General features: G+C 40.6%; 1 protein-coding gene across 5 annotated transcripts in view; it reads right to left on the bottom strand.

Moving 5' to 3' along the window:
* JAK1 (Janus kinase 1) overlaps positions 1-19,204 on the bottom strand; it is a 241,161-nt gene that overhangs the window by 137,159 nt on the left and 84,798 nt on the right. For all 5 annotated transcript variants that reach the window (XM_033915500.1, XM_033915502.1, XM_033915498.1 and 2 more), the window contains one exon: positions 4,747-4,904. In XM_033915500.1, coding sequence (XP_033771391.1) covers positions 4,747-4,904 — 158 coding nt within the window. The remainder of the gene's footprint in view (positions 1-4,746; positions 4,905-19,204) is intronic.

Raw genomic sequence — 19,204 nt, 5'->3', positions numbered from 1 at the left:
GGAAGGTCCTACCAATCCAATCTAATCAGATTCTTTGACTGGGTAACGAAAAAGCTAGATAAGGGAGAGTCCCTGGATGTCGTGCATTTGGACTTCAGTAAGGCTTTTGATAGTGTCCCACACCATAGGTTATTGAACAAGATGAGTTTGTTGGGATTAAGAGAAACATTGACTGCATGGGATTAGGAGAAACATTGACTGGCTCAGTGGCAGACTTCAAAGGGTGGTGGTAAATGGTACTCCCTCCAAAATGTCAGAAGTGATCAGTGGAGTGCCGCAGGGCTCGGTCTTAGGTCCAATCCTATTTAATATCTTTGTATGGGACCTGCCTCAGGGTCTTCGAGGTAAAATTGCATTATTTGCCGATGATGCTAAACTGTGCAACGTAGTGAGCAGAATAACCGTGCCCAACACTATGACGCAGGACCTATTTTTACTGGAAAAATGTTCTAATATTTATCAACTGAGTTTTAATGCCAAAAAGTGCAAAGTTATGCACCTTGGTAGTGGAAACCCATGCAGAACTTACACCCTAAATGGTGAGACCTTAAAAAGAACTGTTGCAAAACAGGACCTGAGAGTAATCATTAGTGAAGATATGAAGGCTGCCAATCAAGTGGAGAAAGCTTCATCCAAGGCTAGACAAATGCTGGGTTGCATCCAAAGAAGTTTTGTCAGCCGAAAGCCTGAAGTTATAATGCCGTTGTACAAGTCCATGGTGAGACCCCATCTGAAATCGAGTTGGCTCAGTATAAGGGATTGTACCAGAATTCTGAACGATGAAGCATCAAAATATGCTCTAATGGACCGAAGCTTCCAGAGAGTAAAGAAACTCTTTCTAACCAAAGAGTCCACCTGGTCTTTCATGGTTAGGCCCTGGTCCAGTATTACACTAGAGAGTTGCGCGGGGACAGAAATCCCACCCGTCCCCGCCAAAGTCCCACCCATCCCCACCCGTCCCCGTGAGGACTCCCACCCGTCCCCGCGAGGAATCCCTCCGTCCCCGCGAGGAATCCCCTCCGTCCCCGCGAGGAATCCCCTACGTCCCCGCCCGTCCCTATAAACTACAGAAATAGTTATTTCATTTAATTATGCTACTGAATTAAAGGCTCTGGTAGAAACCCATTTAAAAATAAGCAAAAAGACTTTATTAATTTGGAAATATTAATTGGGAAGAATACATACTTTGTAAACGGGTTTCTACCAGAGCCTCTAATGTTTATAAATTTTTATCAACACAACTAATATACTACTTTATCCTTAAGCAAAAAAAAAAAAAAAAAAAAAGAATTTTTTTCCTACCTTTATTGCCCGGTTTCTGCTTTCTTCATGTTCTCATTCAATTCCTTCCATCCACTGCCTCTCTTCTCTCTGTGTCTTCCATTTGCTCTGTTACTGTGCCTCTCCCTTTCTCCCCCTCCCAAATTGGTCTGGCACCCATCTTTTTCCCTCCGCTCCCCCCATAGTCTGGCACCTCTGTCTTCTTCCCTGCCAGCGTCTTCTTCCCATTCCCTCTTCCCCATGTCCTTTCAGCGTCCTTCTCCCCCCCTCTGTCTTCCCCGTGTCCTTTCAGTGGCATTCTCCACCCCTTTGTCTTCCCCAGTGCTTTCAGCGGCCTTCTCCCCCCTTAAGCGTCTTTTCTTCTCCACTCCACCTTTCCTCCCTCCCTGCCTCCACCTTTGTGGCGCTTTTGCACCCGACCGACAACAGAACAGGCCCGGTCGGACAAATCTCCCTGTCCTGTAGCCGCGAATCTAAATTACCTTCTTACAGCAGCTGGAGTAGTGAAGCTGCTGTAAGAGGTAATTTAGATTTGCGGCTACAGGGCAGGGAGATTTGTCGGCCGGGCCTGTTGTCGGTCGATCGGGGGACCTGACCGGCTGTGCACATTCTCAGGGGCGGACTGCCCCCTCCCCCCAATTTCGTACGCCATTGCCTTCTTCCTACCTGCCCTGCCACACACAGCCGACCGGAAGTTTTCCTGATGTCAGCGCTGACGTCGGAGGAAGGGAGGGCTTTGCTTAAGCCCTCCCTCCGACGTCAGCGCTGACATCGGGAAGATTTCCGTTCGGCTGTATGCTGCGACAGGGCAGGTAAGGAGAAGGAGACTACCCTCGCGGCTCGAGTGCACTGCGATCCAACCCCGCAGGATCCCCGCGACCCTCGAAGGCGTCCCCACGGGATCCCCACGACCCTAGGGGGCGTCCCCACGGGATCCCCGCGACCCTAGGGGGCGTCCCCATGGGATCCCCGTGACCCAAAGGGGGAACCCGCGGGATCCCCGCAGGTCCCGCGGGATTCCCGTCATCCCCGTTCCCGTGCAGCTCTCTATATTACACCCAAAACCTTCATAGTAGATTGAATAGGGTAACTAAGTTTGTTATTGCACAGTGATGTTTTAGTATCAAGTGGGCGAGAAGAAGCTATAAAGAAATTTTTTTTTTCTGAGTTAAGCTTCAGTCTAAAGTCTTCAGTTAAATGCCGCATGCGTCTGAGCGTCACCTTTTGCTATGTCTTGATGAGAGGGAAAACAGGAAGTTTGTGGGAGCATTGTGTAGCAGAGGTCTATGGAGTCTCTCTCTTTAATTCCTGGAGGGATTCTGTGGTCCCTCCAAAAGTGCTAAGGGCTTAATCAACCTGCACAGTCGGGTCCTCCCCGAGATCATGGGCCTCCACCAGATCCAGATCCAGAGACGAAGGTGCATCATTTGCTACAGAGAACCCTGACTGGGAGAGTAAAGGCATTGATATAGAATCTATTTCATTCATCTTGTGCATGGCACTGTTGCTGAGGGATTGTGCTCTTGGGAGGGGGAGAGGGGGAGAAACCTCTGGCGCTAGCAAAGCCACGATCCCTGAGGGTTTCATGGGGCCCTTGTTAATCATGTAAGCTTCAAACATCATACTGATGAATTCAGGGAGAAACCCCTGACCAAGACATCCAGACGGCTCCTGCAGATGCTCACAAGCTCCTTCCTGGGGGTTTGCAGCTGCATCATGGCTGCGCTTCGCTGGGGACAGGCTTTTGGTGCCTCCTAGTTCAAATCCAGACTTTTTCCCCAGCCCTCAGACCAATTGGGCACTAGTACCCCCCGAGGGACCACAGGAGGCTAAGCTAGTGGCTCCTGCCCCCCTCATGTGGCACTTAGAACATGAACGATCCTCAGCCAGCCAGCCATCCACCACAAACTTGGCATGAAACCAAAATATCTTGGCCTGAGGAGTCCATTGCACTGTTTTTAAGCAAAATCAAGATGTTTTGAGGCACATAGAGGCTTTTACTTTCAAACTTGGAAATCCAAGAATGCCACAGTGGCAGCAATTTTAGAGCCAGAGGAGCTACATTGAGGAGTAACTCCAGAATCTTAAAGAAAAAAAATTAATTTTAAAGACTCTCTCGATTTGGTTTCCAGGCATGTTACTGCACCCTGCTAGGTACTGGGAGTTGCAAGTGTAGAAGCTGCAAACAGCTTACTGGGAGAACCTTTGCCCCAACAAGCCTGGAATCTGGACTGCTTGTGCCTTCTAACTGCCTCTCGGGCCCAACGGAACTGGCCCGGAGACCTCAACCCACACCAGATTCTGTACATGCAAATGGGGGAAGGGAGGAAAGCAGTTGGTCCCAAAACCGGAAAGAAACACCACAGAGCCACTCAGCCTGCACTCAAGCCCACTGTGGACGAACCTGGGGCGAGCCTTTCTCCCAAGGGAACAGTCCCTGAGCCCTCAAAGTGTAGCACAGGCAGTTCAAGTGGGTGCACTGTAAAGCAGTCTGCCCCTTGGAAACAGACCCTCGACCTCAGAGTCTGCACATTCCCACACCGAGCCGTCTCAAAAGAGGGATCCTCTGCATCACCGAAAAGCCTCGCAAATGGTTAACAAAAGATTGAATGTAAATGAAATGAAACACGAGCAGAAAAGAAAAGCTCTTACCAGTCTCACCTGTAGAAAGACAACCGAGGAATTGGAGGACAGCCAATCTGAAAGGCAGAGCAAAAGAATGCTAATGAAGTTCACTGCAAGAGTTCTCGTGAGAAGGGGTTGACTACCCACAGGTTCAGGAATAAAGTGTCTTGTCACACTAGAAATAGCCAGCAGTGGAAAAAAAAACATTAAAAAAAAAAAAAATTCTACCCATTAAAGAAAGTTAATTGCAGTTTGGTGTCCTGAAGCAGTTTATCTACATTAATTCTATATAATGCTCAGCTCTTGGGCGCATGAGCCAGGCATGTTCTTTCTCCTTACCAACAAATAATTTCCCGATGCTCATCACTAATAGCATGCATATGATTTGTATGCTAGTAGCAATGATCATTGGGAAGTTATTTTTTGTCACTGTTCCCTGTGGTATTCTCCTAAACTACAGAGGACAGATCAGTTCTGAGCCTTGGTCTAAGTGCTTTGAAAATGAGCCCCTAAATATCCCAATAAGCATATTAGCAAGAGATCTCACTTTCATCCAATCTTCTAAAGATATTTTTTTGTTCACATCCTGGCAAAGACCACTCACTGATCCACTGATCTGGTAAAAGCTAAGAAGAAACTTGGGTATACTCTCCCAAAATAAGTGCATGACATCTAAGGATCCAAATAATTCACATCCTAATTGTATACTGAAATATTTGTTGCCCTGCTGGAACAAGAAAAACAGGCCACATTAGAGATTGTGGCATTTTTGTCTAAGGGTCACTGAATGCCAGTTGGGACAACATAAATCTCTAATATCTAAAACAAAGAAACACTCACGATATTGGTCCATGACAGTTATTCTTTATGTTGTGTACTATCAAAGGAGGAGCTACATCAGTGCACAGGTAATGATGGGCATCTGCCGTGAGTCTGAAATAGCCATCTATCAAGGATACAAATGATAAGGCGTGCTCATGTGATGAGAGTTTTAATTCCTAAAACAACAACAAAAAATCTATTTTAGTCAAAACATGCTGAAACATTCAAACTAAAAACTTCTTGCTAAAATGCCAGCACTTGCCAAAAAACTCAGAGGATAGCTATGGAATAAAATTTGCATTTTTTGTTAACATAAGAATGTAAAGAAAAGAGGCTACTTTAGAAGGCTTGAGGGGCATTTGCATGGGTAAATGACATGCTCAATGCATTCAAGCAATAAATTTTAAAAAGCCATTACCGTACTTACATACGTACATCTACAGTATACCATGTTCAAAGGAGCATGTTCTGGGCAAGGTTTGGATAGTATGCATGTATTTCTTATTTGCAACAGAAATACGAATCTGCTTCATAAAATCTAAAAAGTATTTATACTGTGTCAGATGTGCTTGTTTAGATCTAGGGTCTAAAGAAGTGAGAGGGGTAAGAAGAGAAAGGTGTGGATTCTGCATTTAACTCAGCCTTTTTTGCATAATAGCTAAAGACACGTTACATTAAATTACAGTAGATATTCTTCTGTCCCTGAAAGCTTATAATCTTAAGTTTGCACCTGAGGCAATGGAAGCAATGTTCTCTCTAAGCTGCATGGCCGCGCACCTTTTAGCAGGAGGCCATGCAGCCGGTGGGGTCGGAACCAGCACCTTCTCACTCCCTTACCACTCTCCCATACTCTCTTATCTTCTGCCATTGCTTTCCCAAAGCAGCAATGGCAAACTGAAACAGACCGGCTGTGGGACCTTCCCATATATACCCATGGCTGACAGCCCGCCCTCTCTGATGTCACTTCTACCGGGGCAGATCCAGCAACCGTGGATATGTATGAGAAGGTCCCGCAGCCAGTCTGTGTCAGTTTGCTCCCTGCTTCGGGAAAGCAGCAGAAGCAGTAGTGGGGATACTAGGGGACAGACACTGGTGGAAGATGGGAGAAGAAAGAGAGGAAGCTGGATGGAAGCAGAGAGGAGAGAAAGGAGCAGACGCTGGATGAAGTGAGCAGGAAAGGGGGCAGACGCTGGATGGAAGGGGGTATAGAAAGAGAGCATATGCTGGATGAAAGGAGGGGATAAAGTAAAAGGGCAGATGGGGAAGAGAATAGAGTTAGTGAGATACTGGGGGAATAAGAGGAAGTGAAATAGGAGAGCAGGCATAATAATAATAATAATTTTATTCTTATATACCGCCAAAGCCGTAGTAGTTCGAGGCAGTTTACAACAAAGAAGAGCTGGATAATCAGCGAATATAGGTACAATGTAAAGTCATCAAAATACAGGTGAGCAGGATACAGAGGTAAGGCATAAAAGATCTTGGGAAACAATTCGGTTAGAGTATTGAAGAGATAATGCTTAAGAGGTCTTAGGTTACAAATCAGTAAACAAATTTGTTTTTACTAATTTTCTGAAACTTAGGTAGGATGAGGAGTGCATGATAATGTTACCCAGCCAATCGTTCAGTTGACCTACTTGGAAAGTAAGTATTCTGTTCAGGTATCTTTTGTAACGGCAGGCCTTTATTGTTGGATGGTTAAACAGATGTACTATGTGTGTTGGTCTAGTTGAACAATCTAAGTTAAAATGGGGAACCAAGTACATGGGGGCCGAACCAAGAATGGATTTGAAACAGAGACAGGAAAAGAGGTGTCAACTATAGGTAGACACAGTGAAAAGAAGGTATGGGTGGTAAAAAAAGAACTTAATCTAGACAGAAACAGAAAAAAAAGAAAGCTGAAAGGAGAAGGAAAAGGAAGAGAGAAACAACAGACAGGAATCCTGGAAAGAGAGTTAAAACGAGGAAAGCAGAAACCAGAGACTGGGACCAACACAATTGGAAAAAAAGCAAAGATAGAAACAAGAATTTTATGTTCTATTTAATATAAAATAGGATTCCTTTTACAAAGCCACATTAGGCTTTTTTATTGCCAGCTGTGGCAGTATTAACTCCTATACTCACAGAATTCCTATGCGTGTCGAAGCTAATATCGCAGTGGCCAGCGATAAAAAAAGCCTAATGTGACTCCATAAAAGGGAGGGATAGTGTGGTAGCTGTGTTAATAAACATTAATAAATAAAAAGAGAACATGTAAATAAGGTATTAACTTTCTATTGACAAACTTTCAGAGACCAAAACCTCCTTCCTCAGGTCAGGATACCATAACAGCAATATACTGGTCTTTGAAAGCTAATTGAAAAATGTATTTAGCCCAATAAAATGGTATCCATCTTATTTTCCTTTTTGGTTTGTTTTTGTTTTGTTAGTTGTAATGTAATGATTTGAATGTCAATTCTGAAATACACATCTGCTATCTGGATGTGCTAGTCCAGTGTCTCAAACTTTTTTTTTTAGCTCTGGCACACTAAATGGAGCAAATGTTTTTCATGCCACATTATAACTGAAATTATAAAATTGCAAAACCAAAAAAAAAAAATTAAATTTGAGAGTTATCTATTTAAAGTTCTTTAACCTATGTATGGGTAACTGTAACAGTAAAACTAAAGTAGATAGAATAGAATTGCTAATCAATGCAACAGATGCATTTGTTTTGTGTGCAAATTAACTTAAAACACGGCTCAATAGTCGACAAGCAAACACACATTTCATCATCCACCATTAGTTTCAAGGACCAATCACGTCAAAGAATGATGCCTATCTGTGCAGTTGTATCCTTACGCACACAAACGCTCATAACACTGATAGACTCTTGCATATGTAAAGTACATGTCATCTATTCTTGGGCATACTTATGAAGGGCATTTTTAAAAATAAAGTAAAATTCTGGAATCTCTCATGTCACACCCAGAATCTTTTGGGGGGCACACCACTGTGCTGTGGCACACAGTTTGAGACACACTGCTAGTCAAAGTGAATGAAGATCAATTTTTGACAACTGTATAGTATATTTTAAGGACAGAAATTCACTTCAGCAGTATGCATCCATTTTCAATGAAAGTTAGTATTCCATATGCCCGGTTTTTGCGCTATCACTGAATTTGTAGTAGTACTCAAAGTTGTTGGACTGAAGAGAAAATTTGAGCAACTGGGTTACCCGAGAACTTTAGTTTCTAGGGCAGCCAAACAGGCTTTTTTTAACCCCCACAGAGGAATTATTGAAGTACCGGGAACAGAACCAGCAGGAAGATGTTCTCCCTTTTGTATCAAAGTACACCTGTTTGTCTAAACAAATTCAGCAGGTGATCAGCTCTCATGGGACCCTGCTAAAGATACATCCATATTTGGCTGACATGTGGATATTATTTGCCTATGGGCAGAATAATAACTTGTGTGACTTGTTATGCCCAAATGTTTTAAAGAGAAGAAATCCCTAGGGCAGAGCAAAGATCTATGATGGGTCATATGAGATGTAGAAAATGTGTTATGTGCCCCATTATGATGCAGACACATGAATTTGTGCATCCTACACTTCAGAAGTCATTTTGTCTGCAAGTTGGTGGGGGTGATTTATGTGGTCCAATGCCCCTGTCCGCTTGTATATGTGGGGCAAACATCTTGTATGCTAAAACTATGCTGTTGGAGCATCAGTTGTGTTTGAACACATGGTGTTTAGAGGAACCTTTGGTCTCTCATTGTTTGGAATATCATCATAAAATTTTCAGTGCTCCAATGTGTGGTTTTGGAACAATGCCCATAATCTGTTAGAAGAGGAGATTGGAGGGATTCTTAGACAGAAAGAACAACATTGGATTTACCTTCTGGACTCCTTATATCCGAAGGGTTTGAACACTCATCTAATTTTCTAAGGCAGGAAGCAAAATTGTAGCTAATTGGTGGATATCCTGCAATGGGAGGAGTTTTGCCTCATTATTAACCAGACCTTCTGGTGGCGTCTGTAACTGTCAACGCCATGTTCTGTGGAACACATTGTGGATTGCAAGAGTGAGAACGAACACCTGATGTAGCCTGTGGCGAAACAGGAATTTCCCTATCAGGTCTGAAAGACATTGTGACACTCCTGTGGTACAAATCTGAAGACAGCAGTCTGGCAATTTTTGTGAATGCAGAGTGCAGCTAAATCTCTCTTTTATTTTTACTTTCCTTTAGTGACACATGAACTGTGAATTATGTTGGACTATATCTTAATTATTATATTGTGGAGCCAATTCTCTCTATGAAAGTCAAAGTATCCTGAAGTGGCAATAATTGTATTTTCAGCATAAGCTTTATTATTGTACAAAACAGATGAAGATTTTGGATTTGGATGTAGTGTTTTTTTAACCCATGAAGACTGAGGTTTTTCTCCACTTCATTATATTTTGTTCGGAGCTTAGGCTTTGGCTTGGCAGAAGATAGTTTGGATTGTGCACTGGACTTTTGAGAGGAGTTCTAGATTTTGAATAAAGATGTGAAATCCCCATGAGTGAAAGACTGCAGCTACCACCATAAGACATTTCATGGAAACTATCAATGCTAATGCTAGGACAAGAGTCAATTTGAAAGTGTAGATATTTCCTGTGAGCATATAGTATATGAATAGATAAGCGAGTGTAAGCTTCTTTTGAGGTCTAAAGAGCAAAGCCAATCATCCTTCTCCAATAGGGGCAATAGGGTTTCCAGAAAGATCATGTGAAACAAGGATATGAAAGATCCGGCTTTCTCTGTTTCTTTAGATGCAGAGAAAGCATTTGATCGGGTAGAATGGACTTTTATGTATCAAGCAATGGATTGGTTTGGTATTGGTTCTCGATTTATACAAATGATTCAATCCCTGTATAGCTCCCCATCTGCTAGATTATATATAAATAATACTTTTTCAGAAAGGTTCTTTTTAGAAAGGGGAGTTAGACAGGGTTGTCCATTATCTCCTTTGTTATTTGATATTGTTTTGGAACCTCTACTTTTAGCTATTCAACAATCAAAGGAGATAGAAGGTATTCCTTATGCAGGTCGGGAATATAAAATTTCTGCTTATGCAGATGATATTTTGATTCATTTGAGAAATCCGGAGTCAACCATTCCACATTTATTGGATTTGATTGATAAATTTGGAAAATTTTCAGGTTATAAAATAAATTGGAATAAATCAGAAATTCTTCCACTAAATGTACATTATATAAAAGGCTTATTTGATTCGTTTCAGTTTAGTTGGAAGAAAGATGGAATAAAATATTTAGGAATTTGGATAAAAAGTACATTGGAAGAAACAATGAAGGTAAATGAAAAATCCTTATTACTAAAAGTTACAGAATTGTGTGAGAAATGGAATCCTTTGCATATTTCTTGGTGGGGGAGTGTGCAAACAGTAAAGATAATGATTTTGCCTATAGTTTGTTACCAAATGAGTATGTTACCAGTTTATTTTCAAGCGTCCTTTTACAAAAAATTAAATAATATTTTGACAAAATTAGTTTGGCTTGGGAAAAAACCAAGAATTGTTTTAGTATCGTTGCAAAAATCAATTGTGGAGGGTGGGGTAAATTTTCCAAACTTTTATAGGTACCATCAAGCCTATATATTGCGTCAAGGTATGTATTGGATCCTCCCTGAGCTTATTGATCATCAACCAGATTGGTTATATTTGGAACGGAATTTGGTGTCCCCTATGAGACTTCCACATGTATTAAGTATCAGATTTCATAAATATGCTAAGGACAATATAATTTTATTGGATACTTGGAAAACTATTAAATTTATTGATAAATTAACAGAGGTACCAATAATGAAATCTACTTTACAGTCCTTATGGTTAAACTCCAAGATTCAAATAGGCGGTGCTGGAATCGCTTGGAAGAATTGGATGCAGGCAAATATTAGGACATTAGATGATCTTATTTCTAATGGTAATCTGCTTGAGTTTTCACAACTGCAGCATTCATTTGGTATTTCAAACACTCAACAATATAGGTGCTTGCAATTGAAGCAGGCTATTCAGATGGGGTTCCCTGAATGGAAAAATTTGAAAACTTATTTTAGCTTGCAAATCCTTTGCTACCAAACAGATTTAATAGGACATCAGGCTGCCCAGTGGTATAAATTGATTTCTGGATTTTTAAATAAAAAATCAAAAAATAGTCTTAGAGATATTTGGAGTATCGAGTTAAAACAGCATATTTCTGTTTCTCGTTGGCCACGAATCTGGACTTGGAGATTAAGATGTACAATGTCAGCATCTATGAGACAAACATGGTTGTTTTTATTACATAGAATTTTTTGGACTCCAGTTAGGTTGAATAAAGTAGATAGTTCTAAATCTAATAGATGTTGGCATTGTCATATTGATATTGGGACTTTGGATCATCTTTTATTTTTTTGTCCATTGATATTTGGCTTTTGGAAGTCGATTTGGGGGCAAATTAATAATATTCTTCAATCCTCTATTCCTTTTGACATATGAAGCAATAATTTTTGGAACGATTCTGCATGATAAACCCACTTTGGATAGAAATAAGTCGCCTTTTCATGATCTTATCAGGAATAGGAGTTCAAATGATCACATCTAATTGGAAAAATCATGATAGGATTAATTTTAGTTTATGGTGGGCAACTGTATGTGCAACATATAAATATGAAAAGATTATGGCAGAGCGTTTAGGGTTTGTTAAATCCTTTAAGGGGATTTGGGGTCCATTAACTAATTTTGTCACATTATAATTAAAGTGATTCCTTTTTCTTTATGTTAGATTCCTTTGCACATCCAGGGTGGGTGGGGGGGTGTATTATTTATTTAGAGGTATAAATTTCATAATATTCTATAATATTGATGAGTATAATATAATATCATTACTGTTATAGGTTAAGAAGGGATTTAAAATTTTTATTGTAATACTAGCAGATGACCCGGCGTTGCACGGGTATTTAATTGTAGCAATAACACTGTAAATGGATTCAAATAAAGATACTTTATAGTGGTGAATGAAATTATTGTTTTACAGCTTAATAAAAAGTACAATATTCAAATAATAATGTGAAATATTTGACAAAATGAATACAATACAACTAACGCAAAACGTGATTATAAACAACATTTTTAGTTTCACCTCCAGGAGCAAGAACATATAAATTGTTGGGTGAACCCACCCTTGAGCAAGCAACATAGAGTTGTGGGCCGAGAGACCCCCAGAACATATCACCCCAGGTAGTGAGGGATCTGCATATCAAGTTTCGTTCAAATCGGTCAAGCCGTTTTTGAATTACTGTGAGAATGGCAGCTGTTTACATTTTTTCCATTGACATGAATGGGTGATATCTGATTTTCTGTTTGTAGCTCCGCCCACGTGTGCAGGTGGGCCGCGAGACCCCCAGAACATATCAGCCCAGGTAGTGAGGGACCTGCATACAAAGTTTCGTTCAAATCGGTCAAGCCGTATTTGAATGACAGTGAGAATGGCAGCTTTTTACATTTTTTCCATTGACATGAATGGGTGAAAGCTGATTTTCTGTTTGTAGCTCCGCCCACGTGTGCAGGTGGGCCGCGAGACCCCCAGAACATATCACCCCAGGTAGTGAGGGATCAGCATACCAAGGTTCGTTCAAATCGGTCAAGCCGTTTTTGAAATACTGTGAGAATGGCAGCTTTTTACATTTTTTCCATTGACATGAATGGGTGAAAGCTGATTTTCTGTTTGTAGCTCCGCCCACGTGTGCAGGTGGGCCGCGAGACCCCCAGAACATATCACCCCAGGTAGTGAGGGATCAGCATACCAAGGTTCGTTCAAATCGGTCAAGCCGTTTTTGAAATACTGTGAGAATGGCAGCTTTTTACATTTTTTCCATTGACATGAATGGGTGAAATCTGATTTTCTGTTTGTAGCTCCGCCCACGTGTGCAGGTGGGCCGCGAGACCCCCAGAACATATCACCCCAGGTAGTGAGGGATCTGCATACCAAGTTTCGTTCAAATCGGTCAAGCCGTTTTTGAATTACTGTGAGAATGGCAGCTGTTTACATTTTTTCCATTGACATGAATGGGTGATATCTGATTTTCTGTTTGTAGCTCCGCCCACGTGTGCAGGTGGGCCGCGAGACCCCCAGAACATATCAGCCCAGGTAGTGAGGGACCTGCATACAAAGTTTCGTTCAAATCGGTCAAGCCGTTTTTGAATGACAGTGAGAATGGCAGCTTTTTACATTTTTTCCATTGACATGAATGGGTGAAATCTGATTTTCTGTTTGTAGCTCCGCCCACGTGTGCAGGTGGGCCGCGAGACCCCCAGAACATATCACCCCAGATAGTGAGGGATCCGCATACCAAGTTTCGTTCAAATCGGTCAAGCCGTTTTTGAATTACTGTGAGAATGGCAGCTTTTTACATTTTTTCAATTGACATAAATGGGTGAAATCTGATGGTCTGTGTGTAGCTCCGCCCACGTGTGCAGGTGGGCCGCGAGACCCCCAGAACATAGCACCCCAGGTAGTTGGAATTACTGTGAGAATGGCAGCTTTTTACATAGACATGAATGGGTGATATCTGATTTTCTGTTTGTAGCTCTGCCCACGTGTGCAGGTGGGCCGCGAGACCCCCAGAACATATCACTCCAGGTAGTGAGGGATCTGCATACCAAGTTTCGTTCAAATCGGTCAAGCCGTTTTAGAATTACTGTGAGAATGGCAGCATTTTACTTTTATTCCATTGACATGAATGGGTGAAATCTGATGTTCTCTTTGTAGCTCCGCCCACGTGTGCAAGTGGGCCGCGAGACCCCCAGAACATATCACCCCAGGTAGTTGGAATTAATGTGAGAATGGCAGCTTTATACATTTTTTTCATTGACATGAATGGGTGAAATCTGATTTTATGTTTGTAGCTCCGCCCACGTGTGCAGGTGGGCCGCGAGACCCCCAGAACATATCACCCCAGGTAGTGAGGGATCCGCATACCAAGTTTCATTCAAATCGGTCAAGCCGTTTTTTGAATTACTGTGAGAATGGCAGCTTTTTACATTTTTTCAATTGACATGAATGGGTGAAATCTGATGGTCTGTGTGTAGCTCCGCCCACGTGTGCAGGTGGGCCGCGAGACCCCCAGAACATAGCACCCCAGGTAGTTGGAATTACTGTGAGAATGGCAGCTTTTTACATTTTTTCCATAGACATGAATGGGTGAAATATGATTTTCGGTTTGTAGCTCCGCCCACGTGTGCAGGTGGGCCGCGAGACCCCCAGAACATATCACCCCAGGTAGTGAGGGATCTGCATACCAAGTTTAGTTCAAATCGGTCAAGCCGTTTTTGAATTACTGTGAGAATGGCAGCTTTTTCCATTTTTTCCATTGACATGAATGGGTGAAATCTGATGTTCTGTTTGTAGCTCCGCCCACGTGTGCAGGTGGGCCGTGAGACCCCCTGAACATATCACCCTAGGTAGTGAGGGATCTGCATACCAAGTTTCGTTCAAATCGGTCAAGCCGTTTTTGTGTGATCGCGGCACATACACACACACACACATACATACACACATACATTCCTCCGATTTTATATATATAGATTTCTGATGTTAATAGTGTATTTTCATATAGTTGTTGTTTTTTTTCTTCGATTTTTCAAATGTATACATTGTCAAGTTCAAAATATCAATAAAGAAATTAAAAAAAAAAAAAAGAAGTTTTGAGATCAGAAACTCTAAGCCAAGCCATTCTGCACATTGCAATAACCATGGCAAATTATCTGGAGGATACATCAAAGGCATTGTAAGGTGCTCTGGACATGAACTTTATAGTAGCTAACAAGTTCTTGATTATCTGCTGAAATAACTTAAATTGATCTGAAGGAGATGCCGCTCAAAATCTGGTAATTTGTTTATTAAAGACTTAAGTCCCGGGTGTACTTTAATCATTCAACAAAAGAATCCTTGTTTCGTCTTCTAGTTGCTGTGTCAGAAGAAAAGACCTCTCTGTTAACAACTAAGTGTGGGTGAGGCGGGACGTCATAAAAGCCACCAGTGACATCATTAGAGGTGTGAAAATTCAAAAGGCAGAAATTTAAAGGGAGACGTGCTCAATTAAACAGCGGCCAAAAAGGTGGCCGGACATCCAGAAAAATAGCTCATATCAAAAAGAATAAAGATATTTTTTATTTATATTTTAAGTTTTTTAATTTTTAAAGTTTCTATTTTATAGATTTTAAAAAAATAAATAAATAAAATCCAACCCACCCACCCCAAAGATTATTTGAAAAAAATTCAAAAGGTATTTGAAAAAATCCAAAAAAGTCTTTGAAGGAATTCCATTTATTTTTAAAATGCCCTCCATTCCACTGTCGTATTAAGGCCATACGGTTCTGTAGTTTGTAACTCAAAAATCAGCCTTTGTTTCTACATCTTGGCTATGGATTACTAATTAGTACAGGTGTCTTGCTCTAATTCCTGTATATTGACATATTTTCTAAGAGCAATGGCATAGGTGTGGGAAAGCGGATTACCCTTTTCAGCTGACCACGTTCATCCATTTTACAAGCCCCAACTCTCTCACAGATTGATGGAGGGCTAGTAGATAACCCTGACAGGATATCCCTACAAGAAGATTTTCAATCTATGATTAAGTGAGAATTACATAGCACAGCATTAGCAGAATACTATAAAAATGAATTCATTCCATGGGGACTGAGGGTTCGAATTGCCCTTAAATTATTCTCAGAAGAAACAGTTTGTTAATAAATTGAATTGTATTCTAAATCAGTGTTTGCTAGATCTAATACTACTGCTTATCCAGTCTTTACAAAGTAAATTGGAAACAAAAAAACCTAAGTTAGAATAGAGAAAGAAAGATCTATGCGAGATGGTGTATAACGACTAATGTAAAAATGTTTGATGATCACCTAGACAAATTCCGTAGAGAAATACACTCTGCCAAACATAAAAAGTTTCAAAGTTTCAGAGAGATGTTAAAGATTATGATAGTGGTTACTTCTATGTTTGGATGAAACCTAAAGAAATGACTAACCAATCTAATAAGAAAAAGGTGGATTTTGGATTTACATCAGAATCATCCAGTGGAGATGGTGGTGATAATGAAAAATCGGGGGAACGGTCGTCAGTGGAAGCTCAAACTCGAGGAGGATGGAAAAAGAGGACACGGATGATCACAGAGAGGATGTCGAGGAATACTTCGAACCAGGTCTAGGAGCAGACAGGACTCGCTGTAATCAATTTAACACCTTGTCAATTTTCTTCTGTAGGGTTAGCAGTGTTGGAAAAGGGATTATCTTTTGTGCCCATAAGAAGCCAAGATGCTTTCCAATTTCGAATTGACCTGGAAAAATTCATTAGAAAGATTCAACTACTTTTGTTTTTTGGTAAAGATGAAAAGAAAGGGAATATATCTGGCATTTAAGAAAACATAAGAACATAAGAATTGCCGCTGCTGAGTCAGACTAGTGGTCCATCATGCCCAGCAGTCCGCTCACACGGCGGCCCTGAGACTAGCCCTACCTGCGTACATTTCGGTTCAGCAGAAACTTGTCCAACTTTGCCTTGAATCCCTGGAGGGTGTGTTCCCCTATGACAGACTCCAGAAGAGCATTCCAGTTTTCTACCACTCTCTGGGTGAAGAAGATTCGTATGGAATCTATCCCCTTTCAATTTTAGAGAGTGCCCTCTCGTTTTCCCTACCTTGGAGAGGCTGAACAACCTGTCCTTATCTACTAAGTCTATTCACCTTTAAACAATAGTCTTGCATGATGTCGCAAATCTTGAAAAGAAGAAACCTCGACTTCACAGTAAACTAACCCTGAATGAAAAATATGTGCTCCGGGAGTTAGAAAAAGATGAGACTATCGTGGTTCGTAGAGCCAATAAAGGCGGCGCTATAGTGATTCAAGATACACAAAAATATATAATGGAAATTCAACATCAACTTTCAGAAACATCTACCTATAGACTGCTTATAAATAATCATCATGATCAACTTTTGCTACAAATTAACAACTTGATTGTTGCAGCGTAAAAGTCAGGATACTTAACTAAAAATAAGGTTTTCTTTTTGAATTACCATGTAGCTAAATTTCCAATTTTCTATACGCTTCCGAAAATTCACAAGAACCTTGAATCCCCTCCAGGTCGCCCCAATGTCTCAGCATGAGATTCCCTCCTAGAACGAGTCTGTAAGTATGTTGATATGTTTATTCTCCCTTTAACAAGCTCAATCCCTTCTCTAATCAAAAACACCACTCACTTTCTGAAACTGTTAAAAACACATCAAAAGATTTCAAAGCAAATTATACTTGCTACTTTGGACATCCACTCATTATACACCTCCATCCCACAAAATGAAGCATTAGATGTTGTTAAAGAAGCCCTAAAAACTCGCCCAAGACCTTGGCAAGTCCCTTCTGAGTTTTTGAAAGCACTTATGGAGTTGGCTTTAAAAAACAACCACTTCATTTTTCAAGATAAAATGTTTGCTCAGATTTCAGGAGTGGCTATGGTGGCATCATTTCCCCCTCGATTGCCTTGTTTATGGTAGACTTTGAAAAGAAATGGGTATATTCTTCTAGGAGGTACCAACATGTCGACTGTTGGTACCATTACATCGACGATGTCTTCCTGATTTGGACAGGGACGATGGATGAGTTGGACTCCTTTGTTGATGAGTTGAACACCTATCACATGAACATAAAATTTGATAAAGTCTGTAACTCTTGTTGAAGATTCCTGGAATTTACAGGTGTGACAGTTGTTACCGATGATATGAAAACTGAGATTGTGAATGAATCAAACTTAAATGAATAAATTAAAATACAGTATCTGCACATTGCATTGGAAACAGGACACAGGGAGGCGAACCTGTAGTTGTTCCTCCTGGGCATGATGTTATGCTGAGCCCCGGTGTAAGGGCACCGCCCCCCCCCAACCTAAAGTTACCAGCTCTCCCAGGGGAGGGGAAACCCCGGACTACGTGGTATTCTCTCCTCCAGAGACAAGATTGGATTCAGTGGAGGGCTTGGAGGATGGGGCTCACATTCAAGGAGCCCCAATGGATATACCTGGGTATAATTCATCCTTACAAGGGGGCGATGGCCAGGAAGCAAGCCCTGAAGAACATCCACAGAATGGTGAGCACTCTACTACATTACAAGCTTCAATTTCTTTGGTTAAACCCGCTGAAGTGATCTTAAGATTCCTTATGGGACCTTATTGCTGGCTTTGCGAAGTTTATTACTCCTAAATTTCAATATTTGGAAGGGAAAATTACAGAACATATTAAAGAACTGAATGATTTAAGAAAGGAAATGACTAACTAATACATCTATACAGAAATTTGAAAAGGAAATGTGCATGTCTAAACAACTCCAAGAGACTTTAATTAACGATAATACCAACTTGAGAAGGAAAATTGAAATGCTTGAGAACAATTCCCGTAGTAACAATTTAAGGTTAATTAATTTTCCCAGGCTTGAGATGGTAACTTCTAGAGATATGCTTAAGAGATATTTAGTGGAAATTTTAGAAGTATCTGAGGAAATGTTACCACCATTTTCACGTGTTTACTATCTACCTGATAAAGCTCGTGAAGAACAGCAAAAAAATTTAGACCAGCAAACTTTAAATGTTTCAGAATTATTAGAAACCTTTGACAAAGACTTATGGCCTCTTTTACAAAACCGCACTAGCGGCTGCACTGTGCTATCAGCCCCAAAGTATCACCAGCAACTTTGACTATAACTGTAGCGCTTCCGTTAGATAAAACATGGCTGTTGAGACTTTTCTTTAAAAATAGACAAAAAAATTTTCTTGGTTGTAAAATACATGTAAAATACATATTTGGTTGTAAAATAGATGTTTCCTGACTTTGCACGGGTGACGTAGAGGCGCTGCCGTGAATTTCTTCTTTTGAAACCTGGGGTGATATCTTTGGGGGCTACTTTTTATTTGAGACATCCATGTAAGTGTATTGTGTGTTACCGTTCTGTTAAGTATGTATTCTTTGAACCATCTCAATTGACAACTTTTGTGGCAATGTCTCATCTAGATGGAAGACAATCTTGAACCCTATGATATGATTAAATATGGGACCTCATTTTCAATGCTATAGCTTTCAGCATCTTGCTATAACACATTGTATTTTTTCGTATTTTTTCGCTGTGTCTAAAACCTTAGATCTAGAAAGATGATTTGAGAGGACTTGAGCATAAATAGTTAATTAATGTCTTCTTTAATGGATGTATAATCAATTATACTTCACTATTATTGCTTTCTGTACAAGTGTAATACTTGAATTTTAAATTGAAAATCAATAAATATTTAATTATAAAAAAAAATTACTTCTAAATACTATATATAAGTTTGAGAACATTGGAAATACTGTATTTCTCATATCTGTATAAATTTTACTCAACCCCAAATGTAAGTCCAAACTG

The sequence above is a fragment of the Geotrypetes seraphini genome, chromosome 12, assembly GCF_902459505.1.
Source record: "Geotrypetes seraphini chromosome 12, aGeoSer1.1, whole genome shotgun sequence".
Classification (NCBI taxonomy): Eukaryota; Metazoa; Chordata; class Amphibia; order Gymnophiona; family Dermophiidae; genus Geotrypetes; species Geotrypetes seraphini.
The sequence above is the reverse complement of the archived record's forward strand: the minus strand, read 5'-3'. Positions and strand labels throughout refer to the sequence as shown.